The sequence below is a fragment of the Pyrus communis genome, chromosome 14 (assembly GCF_963583255.1).
Source record: "Pyrus communis chromosome 14, drPyrComm1.1, whole genome shotgun sequence".
NCBI classification, from domain to species: Eukaryota; Viridiplantae; Streptophyta; class Magnoliopsida; order Rosales; family Rosaceae; genus Pyrus; species Pyrus communis.
The window spans coordinates 18839891-18861681 of NC_084816.1; the positions used below are offsets into that span (position 1 = coordinate 18839891).

At 38.8% G+C, this 21791-nt stretch overlaps 2 protein-coding genes and 1 pseudogene across 2 annotated transcripts; 2 read left to right on the forward strand and 1 right to left on the reverse strand.

The window, feature by feature from the left end:
* Nucleotides 1-618: 618 nt before the first annotated feature.
* LOC137714515 (F-box protein At3g62230-like) lies at nucleotides 619-2423 on the reverse strand (annotated as a pseudogene).
* A 1344-nt stretch (nucleotides 2424-3767) lies between these two features.
* LOC137715442 (FHA domain-containing protein DDL-like) lies at nucleotides 3768-11698 on the forward strand. Its single transcript, XM_068454777.1, has 11 exons — nucleotides 3768-3894; nucleotides 4455-5224; nucleotides 5682-5710; nucleotides 6109-6175; nucleotides 6384-6441; nucleotides 9340-9432; nucleotides 10117-10231; nucleotides 10320-10367; nucleotides 10458-10503; nucleotides 10614-10684; nucleotides 11197-11698. Exons 2-11 carry the CDS (start codon nucleotides 4487-4489, stop codon nucleotides 11234-11236), a joined length of 1305 nt encoding a protein of 434 aa, XP_068310878.1. The 5' UTR covers nucleotides 3768-3894; nucleotides 4455-4486; the 3' UTR covers nucleotides 11237-11698.
* A 4126-nt stretch (nucleotides 11699-15824) lies between these two features.
* Nucleotides 15825-19286, forward strand: LOC137715074 (tryptophan synthase beta chain 1). The gene is made up of 5 exons (XM_068454295.1): nucleotides 15825-16265; nucleotides 16642-16998; nucleotides 17748-18190; nucleotides 18276-18370; nucleotides 18774-19286. The coding sequence occupies exons 1-5, from the start codon at nucleotides 15918-15920 to the stop codon at nucleotides 18947-18949; spliced, it is 1419 nt and encodes a 472-aa protein (XP_068310396.1). The 5' UTR covers nucleotides 15825-15917; the 3' UTR covers nucleotides 18950-19286.
* Nucleotides 19287-21791: the final 2505 nt, after the last annotated feature.

Genomic DNA, 21791 nt, shown 5'->3' on the forward strand with positions numbered 1-21791 from the left:
TGATAGAATTGAAGCTGGGCATTAATTTTGATCTAATTTTTAGTTATGTCCTCTGACATTCAATTTGGATCTAATTTTGCCCCCTGAAACTCAAATTTCGTCACTTACACCTCTTGGAACTCGATTTTTGCTCAATTTTGCCTAAATTCTGTGTATTCCTTTAAGTATGCATCAAATTGATGACGTGGTAGAAAGAAAATGATATTTTGGTAAAATAAACATTTATTTACTTGTTATTTTGAAAGTTAAAAATAAAATAAAAAATAAAAAAGGCCAAAATCTCATCCCCGTGCCTTCTCTCTGCTTCCCCATTCCTCCCATCACCACCTCGCACGCCAAAATTTTCTAGGGTTCTTTTTGTCAGCGGATATTTCTTGTATCTAAAGGTAAAATGGAGTAAAAATCGAGTTTTAGGAGGTTAAGTGACGAAATTTGAGTTTCAGATGACAAAATAAATGAAATCAAAGTTGAGTATCATAGTGCATTGCTAATAATAAGCCTAATTATAACAACATCTGCTCTCAAGTATAAATTATAGCCACAATCTTTGATATTTTATTCAGGGTCACAACATATTCGAATCAAAAGCTAGCTTCGAACTTCAGTATCCATTAATCATTAAACAATTGTTATGGACAGATTTTTCGATGCCTTTCTAAAACCATGCACTTGATCAGCTACACTACGAAAAAATTCTGGGCCGCGGTTGCTCTCTTCACTTGAGGTGATCACAGTAAGCTTCTCCAGCACACGAGCATGGTTGACAAGATAGAACATCACATAGACTTCATTTGGCGTCCCCTTGAAGCCCTTGATTTCAACTTTCCTCAAAGTTTGAGTTATGCACTTGAAAATTATTGCACTGCGCGTCCACAGACTCTCGAACTTATCCCCCAATGGAGGTTCATATTCCTGAAGGGATGGATGCAACAAACATAAGAATTGCACAGTATTAATTAGTGTTATGCAGTTAGATAAAAGGACTAGTTACTAATTAATCAATGAGTACTCACATCACATATTCTGCGTGAGCGGTCTATGTCGATTGTAAGAGTCTCCAAACGAGGACAACTATTCAAGAAAAACCGGATGCCATATTGTTCATAATTATGCATGGCAGTCCTTAAGGTCAAATGTGTAACATTCAACCTAGGCTCCATACCAAGTGGTTCCTCTCCCATGGGAATAACCTGCAAAATCGACAAATTAACCATGAAACCAACCTTTAGTTAATTAGGAGAGAAACATACTCAAGTAATTAGGGAAGAATTTCAGGGGTTGAAAAAATGATTTTATACTTATAACTCATAATCTTATTGCGGGACATTCTTTTCTCCTTTGCAAATCCCGCAAAAAAAATTTCGAAGCCCGCATAAATGCAAAGATAATTTGTTTAATGTGACAGGTAGAGGACGAACACTATATAGTTTTTTTCCTATTTAGGGTTTAGGGTTTAGGGTTATATCACCCACATATTATACAGATGTGAAATTAAAAAGTTGAAGGGGGGAATTAAGTACCTGAAGCATGTAGGTGCAAACGGTCAAAGCCGTAGTAGGGCAAATTTGATTGAGTGATTGATAAAGAGAATCTCCCAGTGACTCATCACATTCAGACTCAAGCCCAAAATCGAGGTCTGCCTCCTCCAATCCAGTTCCGTTCACAAAAAATACACCAACAGTGCCAGAATACTTCAAATATTTGAGATTTGGAGCCTCGATTTCAAAGTACGGATTCAGAAAATGGCACTTTTCAACAACCAAAGTTGACAACTTCAAGTCCTTCCCACAAACATAAAGGCCGTCCATGTTCCAGCAACTCTTCACGCTCAAACTCTCGAGACACCCACAGTTGGCCAGCAAAGCCTTGAGAGTAGAAACTTTGAGTTCGATCCAACGCAGCGAAATACTTTTCAGCAACCCAAAATTCTTGAATCTTAAAACGTCGAATTTGCAAGAAAAGAGTGTCACGGCTTCAAGAACTTGATGGTTGTAAAAAGACAGAGGCAAATCAAACATTGGACGTGCCGGGCCATCGAGGTCGTTTTCATCCCATGTGGGGTCGGAGAAATCAAGCTTCAGGTGTTTGACGTTGCGCTCGACAGAAAATGTGATGCATTTTTCCACCAATTCTTGGGAGTCTCCAGGCGAAGAAAATGTGAGGGAAAGTTTGTCCATGATGGGACTTTTGTTGTTTGCAATAAATTGTTGGACGAAATTGGTGAAGATTTGTGGTTGGAGTTCCACATCTCCGTTAGAATCAAGATTGGCGAAGTAAAGGTGGTTGAAGTCAAGGTTTCGGGTTGACTTCCACTGGTGGCGCCATTGCTTCGACAAGGAGGAGGTTTTTGCCGCTTCTTTGAAGGGCAAGGAGGAGAGTATGTGTGAGAGGAGGGGATCAGGGAGGTTTGAGAGGCGGTCCATGGTTGTGTTTTTGTTTTTTAGGGTGGCGGGATTGAACTGAAAGAAGTTGAAGGGACTGGGATGATTTATAGGAGATGATATGATTGTTTGAGGCACCGTTTCGGGGTTTGGCGAAAAGTTGTGTGCCTCTTTGATGTTGAGATACGACCGGGGGATGGGGTGTAATAGAGAGACACTACGTTTTATGGAGTTAGGTTCAAAGGGGTATATGTTGTGTGGGTGAATTGTATGTTGAATAAGAACAAGGTAATGTACGTGGATCAAAAATAATAAAAGTGAAATAATACAAGAAACTAATCCAAGTTTATATGACACGTTTTTTTGGTTTATTTATTCCCAATTACGTTTGTTATAAAAATAATGTTGTGTAGTTACTTGAATCTGAAAAAGTTAACAAATTTAACAGTCTTTCACGTTAAAATAATAAGCTAAATACATGAAACTCATCACACATATAAGTCTGTTTCAAGTATGCTTCTTTTTTTATTAGACTTAACTGTCTTGCGCCAAAATAATAAGATAAACACGTGAAATTTATCGTGCATAAGCCTATATATCACATGCTTGCATCAATGAAATAGGGTTTGTGATTTTTTATTTATTTTAATTCTAGCAATACTATTCAAATTTGGGACATATGTTGCAAGAGAATGTTTTTAACCAATAGTGCTACCAGTTCTTACGATTGTGCATTTTAGCAGCCTTGCAGCCTTACTTTCCTCCAACAATGCGAGTGAAAAGAACCAAGACCCAAAGTTTGGTTGTGGAATTACCTAAATAGAGTACTTCCTTCCCGCTCAGATCAATTAGGAAGAACCAAGGTCTCTGATAGACCATTCCCCTCCCTTGAAACCATAAACTGGTTAATCTAAATATTACCATTCTTCAACAAAACATCTAAAATTAAACATGAGGTTCTTCATAACCAAATGTAAATGTCATCTGAATAAAGTGCAAGGCTAGCTAGACGATGAGCCACTTTATTGACAACATTTTTTAGTGTAGCAAGCAGGCAATTTCCTTGTAGAGCTAAACATCAACTTGGCATCCACTAATGCTGGCTCAGTCATAAATTGGTCCAATTAGATTATAAAGAGTTAAAATGATTTGAAGTAAATCGCTTTCAAAAAGAAGATTATTATACTCATTGATTTTATTATTATTATTATTATTATTATTATTTTCAAAATTCCTTCTTTTGTTATTACTATTATTATTTTTTTATGAAGAATAAAAAGTTTAAAAATATAGAAATTCTATTGCCACATGGGACCAAAAAAAAGTTTAGGGCTTGGGCTTCCAGATACTCTACCTGTCACTTCCGGTTCTCCACCGCCTTCTGGTTTAAACTTAATCGTATTCATATTCCTTCCGCACTTCACAATCCAGAGCTTTATGCTAACAATTTGCAGCGACAACCATACCGTCGACGAAGCTTCAACCTCGCCATTGCCGCTCTACTCTCTCTCAGGTTAGTAGATTTTTTCCCTTTTCTTTTTCTTCAGTAAAATCTCTGATACCAAAACCCTACGTTTCTTCTGGTTCAACGTCGGGAAATTCCAAAGCTTCGTTGCCCCAAATTGTATCTTTCCATTTCTGTATTCTGCATATTTGAATTTCTATCGCAAGCTTTTGCCGCTACATCATAGCATGCTCCAACGTGCACACCAACTGTTTGATGAATGTCTCTACTAAAAATTTCCAGTCTTGATCTTTTGTGTTTTTATAAAGGTTTTGCTTTTGCGTACTCTCTGTGTGTTATGCCTGCTGGGAACTTCTTTTCTTATGTTGCCGTTGCGGATGATTTCTGGGGTGGGCTTGTTATTTGAATTTTTCACCATTTGAAAATTGTGTAGAATATAATTAATGGTTGATTGTGTATTTATTTATTTAGCATTTCCATTAACAAATATTGGGTGATGAGGATATTGATGCATATTAGACCAGTACATGACCTCGAGCTTTTACAATTTTTTTGTTGTTGTTGCTTTATCTGAATTTCTACTTTGTGTGTCAATTTTTCTTGGATAGGTGAAGAGGCTCATGCATTTGTGAATTGATTAATGGGGCGTAACGTTTCAAATCGTTCAGTATCTCCGGTTGGGTCTCCTCGTAGGAGGAGCCCATATAGGAAGAGTCCATCTCGAATAGAAAGATCACCTGCCCGACATAGGAGATCCAACAAGGGTAGTTCTCCGCCAAGGGAGAAACATTCAAGTCACCCTAAGTCTCCGAAGCATGCAAGGTCCCCTTCTCCTCTTGCTCGCTCTCCTTCTCCCCGGACAAAACGGTTAAGAAGAGCTCAAGCTGGAAGAGAGGCTGACAGAGTATCTGAAAGGAACAATGGGAAGGGAACTGATAAGGATTTACAGAAGGAAGTGGGTTCAGTGAGAGATGTTGGGAGCGATAGAAAGGAGAGACGATCGGGAAGAGATGATACTGATGGTAAATCTTTAACATCAAGACATGGTACTTCTCCATCAGATCGACGGCGCAGGAGTAGGCATAGATCTTCCTCACCTCAACCTGCTGGTGATACTAGAGGTGTGGAGAAAGTAATTGAGAAAGACCGTGCAAGGAATCATGGCAGAGGGAGTGATAGAACTATGCAAGGGGATAAGGGTTCAGATAGGGAAACTGAGAGTGACAGAGTGGAGAGAAAGCCAGGAAAAGACAGTGCTGATCACAGGTCTTCAAGATCAAGACATGGGCGGTCTACTTCTCCATTAGATCGGCACCACCAGAACAGACATAGTTCTCATTCACCTCAACATGCTGCCAATACCAGAATTCGTGATGAGGTGTCCGGTGATATCCACACCTTCAACTTCTCAAGCCCCCCTCCCCCATAATTTTATTCCGTCTTGAAGATTTTTACTTCTTAAATTTCATTTTTTTAGTTTACTTCTTAAGTTTCACTGATGACTTTGGAAAGTATTTTTTACATCATTATAGATTGGCAGAGGTTATTTTGCATAGGTTTACTTTTCAGTAACTTCCATTTCAATTTAAAACAGTTACTCTCTTTTTTTCACCCACCTATTCACTCATGCCAGTATGTTTTAAGACTTTTTTTTTAAATGAAGTGGAGCACAGAAAATTAGTAAGTAAATCATTAATTATTTTAGTTTGACAAAATAACCATTAATTATTTTAGCATTCATTGTGCGATGATATTTTGTGATGCTTATAAGTGACTTCTCCTTCAGTTTGCATTGATTCTTATCTAAAGTATCTAACCAAAGGTAATGTCTTCAGGTGCCAAATTCAAGAGGAGCTGAGCAAGGGTGAGTTGATATGTTAAAACTTTTCGTTTTCTGTTTATTGCACTTTGGTATTTTTTATCATTCTATTTATTAGTTTTGGTGAATGAGAGGAGATAAAGGTGAATGAAGCAATATGTTCTTAATTAACAAGAGTAAACCTTCATGATGTAGTAAAAGTAAGAAAACATGTCAATTTCTTAATAATAAATAAGATATAGGGGTCAATGGAAGAAATATGAAGCCAATTTAACAGAGTAAACCTTCATGTATGTTAACTTTTTACTCTAGATTCACTTGAACAGAGGTTCTACACTTTAGACTTTGTTGATTCAAATTTTTTCAAAGTCTGAGTGCTTGCTTTTTAATGTCAATAACCCTGGGTGTATATTTTGATGACTGTTGGTTGCTTTCTTGGGCAGGGATGATGAGAATGATGCAGTAGCGATGATGAAGGCTGCAGAGGAGGCCTTGGAAGCAAAGCAAAAGGTAAGTAATGCATAGATAACATTCTTTCTTGATTCATAACTATCATCTACTTTCTGTTATTTATGTTGATATTTTAGCTACCGGGTGCAAGCTGTGATAGATAACCTTGCTTCTTTTATTTCCAAGTATCATTTTAGTGCATATTATTCTTTTGATTGTGTGGAAAATTGCAGTTGTACTTACCTTTCATTCCTTTTACCACATACAGCAAAAACCTTCTTTTGAGCTGTCTGGGAAGCTTGCAGCAGAAACCAATAGAGTCAATGGTGAGATCTCCATTTCTTTGGGGGTTGATACAGAAATTTGGACGTATCTATCTTATGGTTTTGAAAATGTTTTTGTTGAAAATAGGAATAAACAGATCCACCAATTAGAAGTTTAGAACACATAAGGGGCTTATTAGAGTACATGCGGATCATAATAAGAAACTAAATAACAACCAATCACTTAAATGGGGAAGCCATATGTCACAGTGAGAAACTGAATGGCTATCTCTTACATAACTAGGATGTTAAATATTCTTTTTACTTATATCCTACAACAACAACAACAACAAAGCCTTTTCCCACTAAATGGGGTCAGCTATATGAATCCTAGAACACCATTGCGCTCGGTTCTGTGCCATGTCCTCCGTTAGATCCAAGTGCTCTAAGTCTTTTCTTAGAGTCTCTTCCAAAGTTTTCCTAGGTCTTCCTTTATGCCTTCGGCCCTGGACCTCTGTCCCATGGTCGCATCGGAGCGTCAGTAGGCCTTCTTTGCACATATCCAAACCACCGTAACCGATTTTCTTTCATCTTTCCTTCAATTTCGGCTACTCCTACTTTACCTCGGATATCCTCATTTCTAATCTTATCCTTTCTCGTGTGCCCACACATCCAACGAAGCATCCTCATCTCCACTACACCCATTTTATGTACGTGTTGATGCTTCACCGCCCAACATTCCGTGCCATACAGCATCGCCGGCCTTATTGTCGTCCTATAAAATTTTCTCTTGAGCTTCAGTGGCATACGGCGGCCACACAACACGCCGGATGCACTCTTCCACTTCATCCATCCAGCTTTTATTCTATGGTTGAGGTCTCCATCTAATTCTCCGTTCTTTTGCAAGATAAATCATAGGTAGCGAAGGCGGTCGCTCTTTGGTACTTCCTGATCTTCGATTATCACCCCTAACTCATTTTGGTCTCTATTTGCACTGAACTTGCACTCCACATATTCTTTTTTGATCGGCTTAGGCGAAGACCTTTAGATTCCAACACTTCTCTCCAAAGGTTAAGCTTCGCATTTACCCCTTCCTGAGTTTCATCTATCAACACTAAATCGTCTAAGAAAAGCATACACCAATTGAATATGTCCAGTTAACTCATCCATTACCAATGCAAAAAGGGAAGGACTTAAGGATAAGCCTTGATGTAACCCTACAGTTATGGGGAAGCATTCGGTTTGTCCTTCATAAGTTCTTACGGCAGTCTTTGCTCCATCATACATATCTTTTATAGCTTGGATATATGCTACTCGTACTCCTTTCTTCTCTAAAATCCTCCAAAGAATGTCTCTTAGGACCCTATCATACGCTTTTTCCAAATCTATGAAGACCATCTGTAAATCCATTTCCCTAGCTCTATATCTTTCCATCAATCTTCGTAAGAGATAGATTGCCTCCATGGTTGAGCGCCCTGGCATGAATCCGAATTGGTTGTCCAAAACCCATGTCTCTTGCCTCAATCTATACTCAATGACTCTCTCTCAGGGCTTCATTGTATGACTCATTAACTTAATACCCCTATATTTCATGCAATTTTGTACGTCGCCCTTATTCTTGTAGATAGGCACCAAAGTTCTCTTTCGCCACTCATTTGGCATCTTCTTCATTTTCAAATCCTATTGAAAAGGTCTGTGAGCCATGTCATACCCGTCTCTCCCAAGACTTTCCACACTTCAATCGGTATATCATCTGGGCCCACTGCTTTTCTATGCTTCATCTTTTTCAAAGTTACAACCACTTCTTCCTTCCTGATTTGGCGTTAAAATGAGTAGTTTCTACACTTTTCTGAGTTACTCAACTCCCCCAAAGAAGTACTCCTTTCATGTCCTTCATTAAAAAGATTATGAAAATAACCTCTCCATCAGTCTTTGACCGCGTTCTCTGTAGCATGAACTTTTCCATCCTTATTCTTGATGCACCTCACTTGGTTTAGGTCCCTTGCTCTAGCTAGTTTATACATATCCAACTCTCCTTCTTTGGTATCTAGTCGCTTATACATATCGTCATAAGCCGCTAGCTTAGCTTCTCTCACAGCTTTCTTCGCCTCCTGTTTCGCTATTCTATACCTTTCACCATTTTCATCGGTCCTATCCTTGTATAAGGCTTTACAACATTCTTTCTTAGCCTTCACCTTTGTTTGTACCTCCTCATTCCACCACCAAGATTCCTTTTGGTGTGGAGCAAAGTCCTTGGACTCTCCTAATACCTCTTTTGCTACTTTTCGAATACAACTAGCCATGGAATCCCACCTTTGGCTAGCTTCCCCCTCTCTATCCCACACGCATTGGGTGATTACTTTCTCTTTGAAAATGGCTTGTTTGTCTCCTTTTAGAGTCCACCATCTAGTCCTTGGGCACTTCCAAGTCTTGTTCTTTTTTTCTCTCTCTTTTGATATGTACATCCATCACCAACAAGCGATGTTGATTAGCCAAGCTCTCTCCTGGTATAACTTTGCAATCCTTATAAGTTATACGATCCCCTTTCCTCATTAGAAGAAAATCTATTTGTGTTTTTGACGACCCACTCTTGTAGGTGATCACATGTTCTTCTCTCTTCTTAAAGAAGTTGTTGGCTAAGAAGAGATCATATGCCATTGCAAAATCCAAGATGGCTTCCCCATCCTCGTTTCTCTCCCCAAAACCATGGCCACCATGAAAACCTCCATAGTTGCCTGTCTCCTTGCCCACGTGTCCATGTAAATCTCCTCCTATAAATACCTTCTCCATCTGGGCAATTCCTTGCACCAAGTCTCCAAGATCTTATATCCTAAATTACAAATATTTGTCTTTCTCTAAAAAAACTTCACATAGAAATTGTAGAGATTTTGCATTTCTATTTGTGTTATTATAACAAATAGAACAAAAATGATCTTTTTCATGTGGTTATTACTTTGTCAGGTGTAACACTATTATTCACCGAGCCTCCAGAAGCACGAAAACCTACTGTGAGATGGCGACTTTATGTTTTTAAGGGTGGTGAAGTTTTGAAAGGTAAATTATCTACTTGTTCTTGTGCCTTTTTTGCGACCTTCATGTGCTTCGTTAACAGTGACACACTTAGAGGTTGAATGACTAGTGATAATGAGGGAGCTGTTAAGTACTGACGGGTTTCTTCTGTATAAACGTTAAATGCTTCTAAAGACCTCGTGTCATGTGTGATTAAAGTGCCTTTTTTGGTGTGGAGCAAAATTACTTTCAAAAATAGTTAAACACCATAGGTTGAAGAGCTAATGGCCGAAGATTCTCTGATTTTCTTAAGGCCCCGGGCTGCAAACCCACAATGAGGCATCAATCTTCATTTTTTATTTAAGTGGCCATAGGCTTGTAGGGAGAACTAGTTCTGTGTGAAGAAGGATAAATGCTTGTGCTCAAGAGGAGGTAGGCTTTTTGTGTTCTTAAGATCCATATAGTAACTTCTATCACACACTTAACCTCTCCAAATAAGATTGTTTTTTTAGACTATCAGACTGTAGTAATTCTTTTCCTTTTCTCGTAATGGAAACATCTCCTTAAAAGTTCCAATCAGTGATTGGCTTGGGTGCAATGGTGTGAGTAATAAATAGTGGACAGTTTAAGACTTTTCATTAAAATATAATATATTGCAAGTTTTGCACACAAATAAATGGTTGTTGAATTATGAATCGGTTCTAAGACGTGTATATATATGATTTCCAGACCCCCTTTACATACATCGTCAAAGCTGTTACCTATTTGGGAGGGAAAGAAGGGTGGCAGATGTCCCTACGGATCACCCATCCTGCAGCAAGCAACATGCTGTTATACAATACCGGTAGATCTAGAATTTTGTAGTTCTATTTTTGCTATATAGATTGTTGGTTAGCAACTAGTATCTTATTCTATTTTTCTTGTCATACCAGGCAAGTTGAAAAGGAGCAACCTGATGGTATGTTATCAAAGGAAGTAAGGTAAGACAAAGTTACCTTGCGGTTAATTCCATTAATTTGAGACTGAATTTTTCAAATCTCATATCTAACTTCTTGCGTGCACCACTGTAGGCCGTACTTGATGGACCTCGGAAGCACAAATAAAACTTTTCTTAATGTAAGTGGCTCATTAGATTTATTGGTTTTTGCATTTGTGTTGTGTAGAGTAAAGCTTGGTTTTACTGTATTTGCGGGAACTTGGTTTTAACATTTGCTTTGCTGTTGCAGGAAAATGCAATCGAACCTCAACGATATTATGAACTTATGGAAAAGGATACAATCAGATTTGGTAATAGTAGGTACGTCACTAATCAATTATCTAACTTGAGCTTTGTGATGCTTAGATTGTTGTCCCCCCTGAAAATAATCATCTTTTTTTAATGCTTTCTTCCTTACCGATTACTGTAGTGATATTGCAGTTGAATACCTGAATTGAATTTGTTTGATTTAGAAGGTTACTATATTTGGATTACGTTGAAACAATAATTCTCATGTTCATGTAGTTTCTAGGACTAGAAGTACATACATGGAAACAAATTAGAGCTTTAGAAAGCCTGGAACATATGAACAATCAAACATCACGCCTACGTGTTTGTAACTGCTATCAGCACCAAGTGATTCATATTTCTGGGTCAACTTTATTTTCAAGTTTGAAAGATGATTTCCTTGGTTAGGCTGGTTGATTGGGAAAACTTCTGTATATCTCTTCAAATTTGTTCGTCCGTTCTGATGATTTGTAGTCAATTCTGTACTGCTGCTAATATATATGTCGCATATTTTGACACCGTCCTCATAATTTGGTTTTTTGCAGCCGGGAGTATGTGCTGCTGCACGAAAACTCAATGGATTGATGGGTACAATTTGGCGGCGCACCTACCTTTCTAACATGTGGAATGTGGAATGTGTAATGTACGGACCTCTTTTAGTTTTTGGCAAATCAGAATGTATGGAAGTGAGTCGATTTTACGAATACCATCAAAGTTTTCTGAATGTTATTTAAGGATGTTACTAGATAGAATGCGTGGTATGTTGCCTCAGTCTTAGAGTATACTAAAGGGGGACCGAAGTACAGATTGTCTTTTTCGTTTTTCGATTACGATAGAAGTGCAAATTGGAAATTTGCTTGAAGACCGTAACCATTGATGCCGGAAATTGAGGGAAGCGCGAAAATCACTGTTCTTTTGTAGTAATGCTATGAGAGGCATATGCATTTCTAATTTTCTATGGTTGGTACTTGGTAGTCTCTGGATAAAGACCAAATGGATGCTCCCCTCTTATTATTTTTGGTTAAATTTCCCAATATATACTTGAAACTAATCCAAAGTAAACTTTTTGATTGTTTATCAAGACATAAATTTCATTCTTTGTATTTGGTCTCAATAAGCTAATAAATCTCACAGCCTAAAGGCATATTTGTCGGTTTGCCTTTCGAACTTGGTAGCACTCACCTACTAACCACAACTTCCGTTTCCACCGTTTGCCTATAAAAGGCACTAAGCCAAAGCAAACTGGAAAAAAATCGAAACACAGTAAAAGGGGGTTCACGGCAAAGCGAGCAAAAGTACTAGGTATAAATTTATTGTTTATAATTTGTTCTTTGTCTTGGTGTTGGTTCAGCTTTTTGCAGAGGAAGAGAAAGAAGACCTGGCTCTTCTTATTTTCACAAAAGCAAAGAAAAAGGTGAAAGTTCCACCATCGCAGCCATCAGAAGACACGGCTACTGCAGCAATCACTACCGCCAGTGTTAACCTCCCCAGGGACAATGCAACAATCCACACTTGCAACCGTGGCGAAGCAACATTGGGTATCAAGCATGCGGTAAGGGACAACGAAGACGATGCCAAAGAAACAGTTGCAGAAGGAGAGAAGGCAGCGGAACACGAAGCCAAAGAAGCGGTTGGCGAGCAGAGAAGGAAAACGCAGAGAAGAAAGAGAGACGCTCTCCGCTCCCTGCTGTCGACTCCCCAAGGTCCAGACGGCTGCTTCTTGTTCCTCTGCCCAGCGAGAGTGCCATCCGTGAGCCCAGAGACCGCAACGTGCACCCTCGTCTCGGCCGATAACAACGGAAGGGCAGCAGCACATTCGGAGACCATGAGCCCACCGCAGTTCTCTCTCTACTTCTCTTGGACTCTCCTTCAACGCACACTGCCGCCCTTCCTTCCTCGCATAATGCTGCAACAATCGCCGATGTCAGACGGAAGTCCAAACGGAGGTAGAAGCCGTGCCATTTCTCCAGCCGTCGTCTCCGGTTGTCTTCCAGAAAGAGCCCATGCATTCTGTGACTTGAAGGAGATGGATTTGGTGATGCAGTGTCGTGACAACGGAGGAGAGGATCAACAACCGCCGCTAATCTGCACTGCCCTTCCTATGCCATGGCAGCACCGCTCTCGTCACAATGAGAGCAGGCAAAAAATGCAACACCAATCGCTGCGAGCCATTCCCATCCCACCGACAGTGGCGAGAATAACCCAAAGCCTTCAGAAAATGCGGAAGACATCCGAAGGCAAGAAAGCCGAGAATTTGAGGAAAGAAAAAGTCCCCTGGTCCAAAATCGTCTCTGCCACCGTGTCGGTCAAAAAGCAGGGAATTGAAATGGCATTCATCGCATTGAAGCAAACACAAGCTGCAGCGGAAGTGGCTCTAAAGTTGCACTTTGAAACAGATTGCAGAAGCTCAAAAGCTCTCTGTGAAGTTTCTGCAGCCATACACGACGGCTGTGCAGTACTATTCGAGACTTGGAAAATTCAAGTCTTCAAAGAGGAGACAGGAAAGCACAGAGGAGATTGACGGTAAAAGCATACAAAGAGGGACAAAAGCGCTGCAGAAATTGCGAGGCATCAAAAGCTCTAATGGCTCAAAGTCCTCGTCCGCATGAACTAAAACTGCACAAGACATCAGAAGCTCCAAGTGACTCGAAGTCGTTCGCCTACAAGAGCCTAAGGCATCAAATGATTCTTACTTGCACGAGTTGAAATTGCACAAGGCATTAAACCCCAACAAATACATAAAGAACTATGAGTGACTTGATCCCTCAACAAGGGTACGTATGCAATCTAAGGCTCTACCTAGGTGTAGTCACAAAATCAAAATCAAACACCCAAATCCCCAAGTTACAATTTATTCGTATTGGAATCAAAGGGTTTTTCTTTTTAACGGAGGATTGTAATTAATATACTTATAGTTTAGAATAGGTCGAACTCAAATTAATAAAACCCGCTTCGGAAAAGTGAACGAGGATGAAATTGTGTCGAGTGAATTATTTGTTTACATATTGTTGTACAATTTTTTTCTCAACAATGTGAATACATAATACATCCAACATGCGCAAAACATATTTTGGTAATCTTACAATTTGGTGGGTAATTGAATGAAAAAAATCCAAACTTTTAGGTAAATCCCTTCACTCCACTGATAAATTTTTCAATTTCTCAGAAACACAGTCAAATACATCAAGTATCAATAAAATTAGTTGAATTTTTTTTTTTTTTTTTCAAATTTTCAATCATTTTTATTATTATTAGTCTACCGAACCGTATCAGACGACTCTTCTCTCGACTGACCTAACCTTTTACCTTTGTCCCCAGGAGGTTATAAAAGTCGTTAGAAACTCTACTCCAAAAAACAATAACAACAACAAAGCCTTTTTCCCACTAACCGGGATCGTTATATGAATCCTAGAACGCCATTGCGCTCGGTCATCTGCCACTTCTTCCATTAGATCCAAGTACTCTAAGTCTTTTCTTAAAGTTTCTTCCAAAGTCTTCCTAGGCCTCCCTCTACCCCTTTCGGCCCTGAACCTCTGTCCCGTAATCGCATCTTCTAACTGGAGCGTTAGTAGGTCTTCGTTTCACATGTCCAAACTACCGTAACCAATTTTATCTCATTTTTCCTTCAATTTCGGCTACTCTTACTTTACCTCGGATATCCTCATTCCTAATCTTATCCTTCCTCGTGTGCCCACACATCCAACGAAGCATTCTCATCTCCGCTACACCCATTTTATGTACGTGTTGATGCTTCACCACCCAACATTCCGTGCCATAAAGCATTGTCAGCCTTATTGTTGTCCTATAAAATTTTTCCTTGAGCTTCAGTGGCATACGACGATCACACAACATGCCGGATGCACTCTTCCACTTCATCCATCCAGCGTGTATTCTATGGTTGAGATCTTCATCCAACTCTCCGTTCTTTTGTAAGATAGATCCTAGGTAGTGAAAACGATCACTTTTTGGCACTTCCTGAACTCCAATCCTCACCCTAACTCAGTTGAGCATCTGTTTGCACTAAACTTGCATTCCGTATACTCTATCTTTGACCAACCTAGGTGAAGACCTTTAGATTCCAACACTTGTCTCCAAAGGTTAAGCTTCGCATTTACTCATTCTTGAGTTTCATTTATCAACACTATATCGTCTGTGAAAAACATACACCAATGAATATCATATTGAATATGTCCAATTAACTCATCCATTACCAAAGCAAGAAGGTAAGGACTTAAAGATGAGCCTTGATGTAACCCTACAATTATGAAGAAGTTTTCGGTTTGTCCTTCGTGAGTTCTTATGGCAACCCTTGCTTCATCATACATATCTTTTATAGCTTGGATATATATTACTCGTACTCCTTTCTTCTCTAAAATCCTCCAGAGAATGTCTCTTGGGACCCTATCATATGTCTTCTCCAAATCTATAAAGACCATGTGCAAATCCTTTTTCATATCTCTATATCTTTCCATCAATCTTCGTAAAAGATAGATTACCTCCATGGTTGAGCGCCCTGGCATGAACCCAAATTAGTTGTCTGAGATCCATGTCTCTTGCCTCAATCTATGCTCAATTACTCTCTCCCAGAGCTTCATTGTAGGAGTCATTCACTTAATACACCTATAGTTCATGCAATTTTGTACGTCGTCCTTATTCTTGTAGATAGGCACCAAAGTGCTCTTTCGCCACTAATTTGGCATCTTCTTCACTTTCAAAATCCTATTGAAGAGATATGCGAGCCATGCTATACCTATCTCTCCCAAAACTTTCCACACTTCGATCGGTATATCATCTGGGCCCACTACTTTTCTATGTTTCATCTTTTTCAATGCTACAACCACTTCTTCCTTCCCAATTCGACAGTAAAAGGAGTAGTTTTTACACTCTTCTGAGTTACTCAACTCCCCCAAAGAAGTACTCCCTTCATGTCCTTCATTGAAAAGATTATGAAAATAACATTTCCATTTGTCTTTGACTGTGTTCTCTTTAACAAGAACCTTTCCATTCTCATCCTTGATGCACCTCACTTGGTTTAGGTTCCTTGTCTTCTTTTCTCTTACTCTGGCTAGTTTATAGATATCCAACTCTCCCTCTTTAGTATTTAATCACTTACATGTATCATCAAAAACCCCTAAGTTAGCTTCTCGCACAACTTTCTTCGCCTCCTTCTTCACTATTCTACTCCAAACAAAAAAAAAAAAAAAAAAAAAAAAGGCGACGTTTCTCCTCTCAATTGTTTGGGCGTGTCACTTCCGAAACCTCATAAATGGCAGCAGCAGCCTCCGGTAGCGCCTCCACCACTTGCAAAACACACCGCCTTATCGCCCCGCCGCTCCCAAAACCCTACTCCTCCTCCTCCACCCAACTTCCCTTCAAGTTTGCCTCCCGCGCCACCGCTGCCCCTACATCCATCTCCTGCAGTCTCACCCGGGATTCCGCCGCTCTTCAGATGGATGACAAGAACGATAACGGCGCCTTCCCGGTTCTGCCCCGGCCCGATTCGTTTGGCCGGTTCGGCAAGTATGGTGGGAAGTACGTCCCCGAGACCCTAATGCACGCGCTCGCTGAGCTCGAGGCCGCGTTTCACGCTCTCGCTAATGACGAAGAGTTTCAGGTCCTGTCAATTTTGCTTCTTCCATTCCTATTTTTCTTTTCTTTTTTAAATATGAAATTCTCATTTCAATGTTGCATCCAATTATTTAGAGAATTTGAATTTGTAGGAGTTGTTATTCGGTTTAGGGTTTGTTTTATGTAAATGTTTGCATTTTTTGGTTGTCATGTGGTGTCTTTAGGAACAAATTAGGACTAATTAACAAAGATTGTCGTGATTGATGATTTTCTAATCTTTCACATTTTTTTGTTCAATCCGATTTAAGGTAGGATGCATACACTAAATATTAAAATGGGATGAAGATATCTTTATGATTTGGGGATTATACAGTTTTTTTTTTAATTTTATTTTTATTGACGATGACCGTGTGATTTTGCAGAAAGAGTTGAATGGCATTTTGAAGGACTATGTTGGGAGGGAAACTCCTCTCTACTTTGCGGAGCGGCTAACTGAGCACTACAAACGCCCTAATGGTGAAGGGCCTCATGTTTACCTGAAGAGGGAAGATCTTAACCATACCGGGGCCCATAAGATCAACAATGCCGTTGCCCAAGCCTTGCTTGCTAAGAAATTGGGAAAGAAACGGATTATTGCTGAGACTGGAGCAGGACAACATGGTGTTGCCACTGCCACAGTTTGTGCTCGGTTTGGATTGCAGTGTATTATCTACATGGGTGCCCAAGATATGGAAAGGCAAGCCCTCAATGTTTTCAGAATGCGGCTTCTGGGGGCTGAGGTTTGTTATGATTCTGCAACTTCTTTTAAGCAATGCAATTTAATTATTTAATTTAGCGTATGTTTATAAGCTGACATTGAATGTTCTATGAAACTGGAATGTACCGACAGGCGACAGATTGGGCATATTTTTCTCGATTGTCTTTCTGTGGAATGTTCCATACTGTTAATATGTAATGCTTGCCCCTTATGTTGCCTAATTGGATTAGTCATGGTTTCGCATCTGTTGAATACTTTTAAATTTGCTCGGATTGCTAAATTTAGCTTCTTTTTCTCAAGGGAGTTTGTTTACATAATTTTTAATTCGTCCTAGTTCCCATCACATGGATGGTTAGCCAACAGTTGTTTTGTTCTGTAAGTCAAGAAATGATGACTTTACTTATGCTAAGTTGTAAGTTTATAGTTATATTTCACCCCAAAAAGCTCTTATATTTCCAAGTTGTGAAATTTATAAACCATTGTATCTTTTCTGGCGTGATTTAGCAAGATAGGTTTTCTGATCAGAACATACACATTGCATCTTCTCTGTGTAGTGTACACAGAAAAATGTGTATTCATTTCATAGCACAATTAACTGAATTTAACATGGATGACCAGTTCTTTTAAATTTGTTTGTTCTTTTTCTTGAGAATCTCAATATTTTGAAAAAGGCCTAAACTGTTAATGTTTACGTAAGCCAGATGTATTGCTCTTATTAATCCTATGTATTTTGAACTGCCAACTTCTCTTCCTGTTTTATAAAAAAAAAAGGTTAGACCAGTCCATTCTGGGACAGCAACATTGAAGGATGCTACTTCAGAAGCGATAAGGGACTGGGTGACTAATGTCGAGACAACTCATTATATTTTGGGCTCTGTTGCTGGCCCACATCCATACCCTATGATGGTTCGGGATTTCCACAAAGTGATTGGTAGAGAAACAAGAAAACAAGCACTGGAAAAGTGGGGAGGGAAGCCAGATGTGCTGGTAGCTTGTGTTGGTGGAGGTTCAAATGCCATGGGACTCTTCCATGAGTTTGTTGACGACAAAGATGTCCGGCTGATTGGGGTGGAGGCTGCAGGGTTTGGATTGGACAGTGGAAAGCATGCTGCAACTTTGACCAAGGGGGAAGTTGGGGTCTTGCATGGAGCAATGAGCTACTTGTTACAGGATGATGATGGACAAATTATTGAGCCTCATTCTATAAGTGCAGGGTATGACAATTAATTGGATTTTTTGGCTATCGATTTTTGTATGGCTTGTAGTGTGTTAATCGTATGAATTTTGTGTGGTATTCAGCCTGGATTACCCTGGAGTTGGCCCGGAGCATAGTTTTCTGAAAGACATGGGGCGTGCTGAGTATTATAGCATTACTGATGAAGAAGCATTGGAAGGTATGGCACTTACACTCAACTTTACTTTATGCTCTCTTTTGACATCTTTCGGTAGATGGTGGGGGGAAGCATTCTAGGTATGCATATTGTTTGATATGTTATCTATAGATGAATCTTTGTTTTACATATCGAGTATTGATGTATTTCGTCCTTGGTTGCCATTCCATCTGAAGCTTAACGTATGGTCCTCAAATGATACCACGAAGAATTACAGACCTTAATAAGCTTTGACGTTTTTCTTTGCCCCATAGTCGCAGTGTCCTTGTGATGTCTTGTTCTTAAGTCCCTTAACCATACTTTATCCTTCCCTTCCTCTGGCTTTTTTTTGTTCTTGGTTCAAACTTCGAATGGATTTCTTTTTCCCTTTGCACATCCTTCATCATTTTTTTATCCGCACATGCAGCTTTTAAACGATTATCAAGACTGGAGGGGATAATTCCGGCTTTGGAGACATCTCATGCACTGGCTTACTTAGAGAAGTTGTGCCCTACGCTCCCCAACGGCGCCAAGGTCGTGCTTAACTGCAGTGGCAGAGGGGATAAGGATGTCCAAACCGCCATCAAGCACTTGAAGCTTTGATGTTGCGGCCACGAATGAGCAAACCAAAGGACCGTCTTCGTAAAAGTAAAAGGACCATTGGAAATAGAAGTTTCATTATTTCCTTAAATGTGTCTTATGTAGCCACAGTTAGAGAGAAAGTTTAGAAATGCAGTTCGTCGTTTGGTTGAGGATGCCTGTTCGGCATCTGCCAACCAAAGGAAGAACTGCCGGTTTCGGTTGTTTCTTTGAAGGGATATTTTGTGTTGCACATTTCTTAAATAACTTAAGCCAGTTTTTGTAATAATGCAAGTTTCTTTGGTTTTGCTGTATGATGTAACTTCAATAATTTCAATGAGAAAATACACAGTTCTGTTTTGGTCTGAATAGTTCTGATGGATTGCTATTGCAAAGCCTTCGATAAATTGCTATCTTTTTTTCTTCGGAAAAAAACCACGATGTGTCGCCACACATGTGGGAGCATGTGAAGTGGAGTAATGTAATTATTTCATGTGGGTCTTACCTCAAATTCAAGAACGAGATTTACTAGGTGAGTTGGTCCTCTCTAAATCTCTCTCACCAAAGCACACCAATCAATTAATTCGGGGGCTTGAAATTTGATCTAACGGTTAAAATTATTATAACCGTTAAAGGGATCCTTTGTTTGTAGCAGTTAAATCAAATTTCAAAGGTCCGGATCAATTGTTTGGTGGGAGAGATCCAAAGAGGATCTCTTCACTCCGATCCTCATTCATTTCTTAATTTCTATGTTCCTAGTAAGCAAACATGTCATTCAACAGTAGGATACATATGCAAATGCTCTAGGCTCTGTGTCACCGTTACAAATTGCCTATGTATTTGGGTTGCTACATTTATATATATTACATCTGGACTCGGGTCTTTAAAGCTTTGAAGTTTTATGAAACTTGAATTAAATTGGTTAGGAATGCACTACAAAAATTAGAAAAAAAAAAGACTTGAAAATGGCTTCAGATATAATACATTCGAGGGAACTATCAATCGACTCTTTAAAAGTTGTCATTTTGAAAGTCTTTTGTTAGTGTTGTTGTAGTGCATTTCTAGTGTTTAAGTGGAAGTTTTGTCGTGTTTGAGTAATGTTATGTTGTTCAGTATCTATAGCAATTTCTTTAAAATTTTGTTAGCTTAGCTACTAAATAGTGTCCATAACTATGTAGCTAAACAATTTAACCCAGTATCTCTAATAACATTCTCTATTTTAACAAACACTATATACTTCAATATTAAGTCATTGTCTCTTGGAACCGATAGATCCGACCTAGCATAAAAAAAAGAGAGTCAATAAAGCAGGAAATATATTCGTGGCAAACAAGCAAGCTGGACCTTACCCCAGTTGTATTTGGTAGAAAAACTTGTCGCAGCCATTCAACATTTCTCTCTTGTTAGTTAATAACCGTTTATGTTTAGCTAACTCAAAATTCTCTTTTCCTCTTTAAAGTTAATTAACAACTGTCCACAAAACTTAATATAGAGAATGAGATAGAGAGCATCTTATTATGTTTATTATTTAACGGTTAGATATGCAATTCAAAAGAGAGAACATCATATTTATCTATATTATGAATGTATTAAGGGTAAACTACATAAAATTACCTCAACTATGAATCGAACCACAATCGCATACCTCATATTTTAAACATTGCAATGTCATACCTCAACTTATGAATTCGTTGCAATGTCAAATCTCCGTTAAATTTTCTAGCAATTTGACTATTAAATGATGATGTTGCAAGAGTACAAGGTAGAGTTACGACTGGGGGTTAGCAAGACTCATTGAAGAGTTGAAACTAAGGATTGAAAGCAACTAAATAGCTTGTATAACATATCTACGAATAGCCAACGCCTCTAACAACGTATTTTAGGGCGGTTCCTTAGGCACCTTCACATCTACATCTACCTATAACAAGCGCACACACACAAATAAGCTTGAATCCTGTTATCTTAATGGGGAATGCCATTACTTATAGCCGCAGCTACACATTGGTCGAGACTCACACGATAGTCGATACTCAGGATTTCGTTTAGCCTGTAGACTAGAATAGTAAACCTCACCCTAATTTAACATCTGCTTGAACTCCCGATCGCTTGGGGCCCACTCCTTGTCCAACTGGATTAAAATATTGATAAAAAATTCTTCATTTATTAATATTAATATTTCTAAGTGAAAAATATTAATATTAATAAAAAAATTCTTAATTTGTGAGAAAAAACACAACACAGATACAAACCATAAATTGAAGTAATTTTTGAAAAATCAAGTAAATCAAAGAGTTAAATGAGAAGCTGGACTTTGGGACTAGAGGGTTTATGGTGTGAAGGCATTTAAGGGGGTGTATTCAATTGAGAATTCGAGAGACTTTAATAAATTTATAAATCCATAGATTTTTATGGAGTTTAATTGATTTGTAGAGATTCCATATAAAATTTTGATTCAATTCCCTCGAAATCTCACGAGGAGAGGTGAGATTTGTGGATGTTTAAAATACACTACGAAATCTCTCCAATTCCCTATAATTCCTCGATTTTCTTAAATTCTTTAAAACCAATTTCTAATTGAATACACCTAAAATGTTATAAACTTCTTTAAAATCCTAATTGAATACACTTGAATTTCTAAGGATTTTAATAAACTATCTTAAAATTGAAACTATCTTAAAATTATAATTGAATACACCTAGAATTTTAGAGAATCACTTAAAATCCTGATTGGATACCCCTAGATTCATTAAAATAATTAAAATTCCTCAAAATCCCAATTGAATACATCCCCTAAATCCTGCCGGTGGATCGGAATCTCACTCTCGCAGGCCATCCATAACGACTCCATCTTCGTTCGCACGAACTT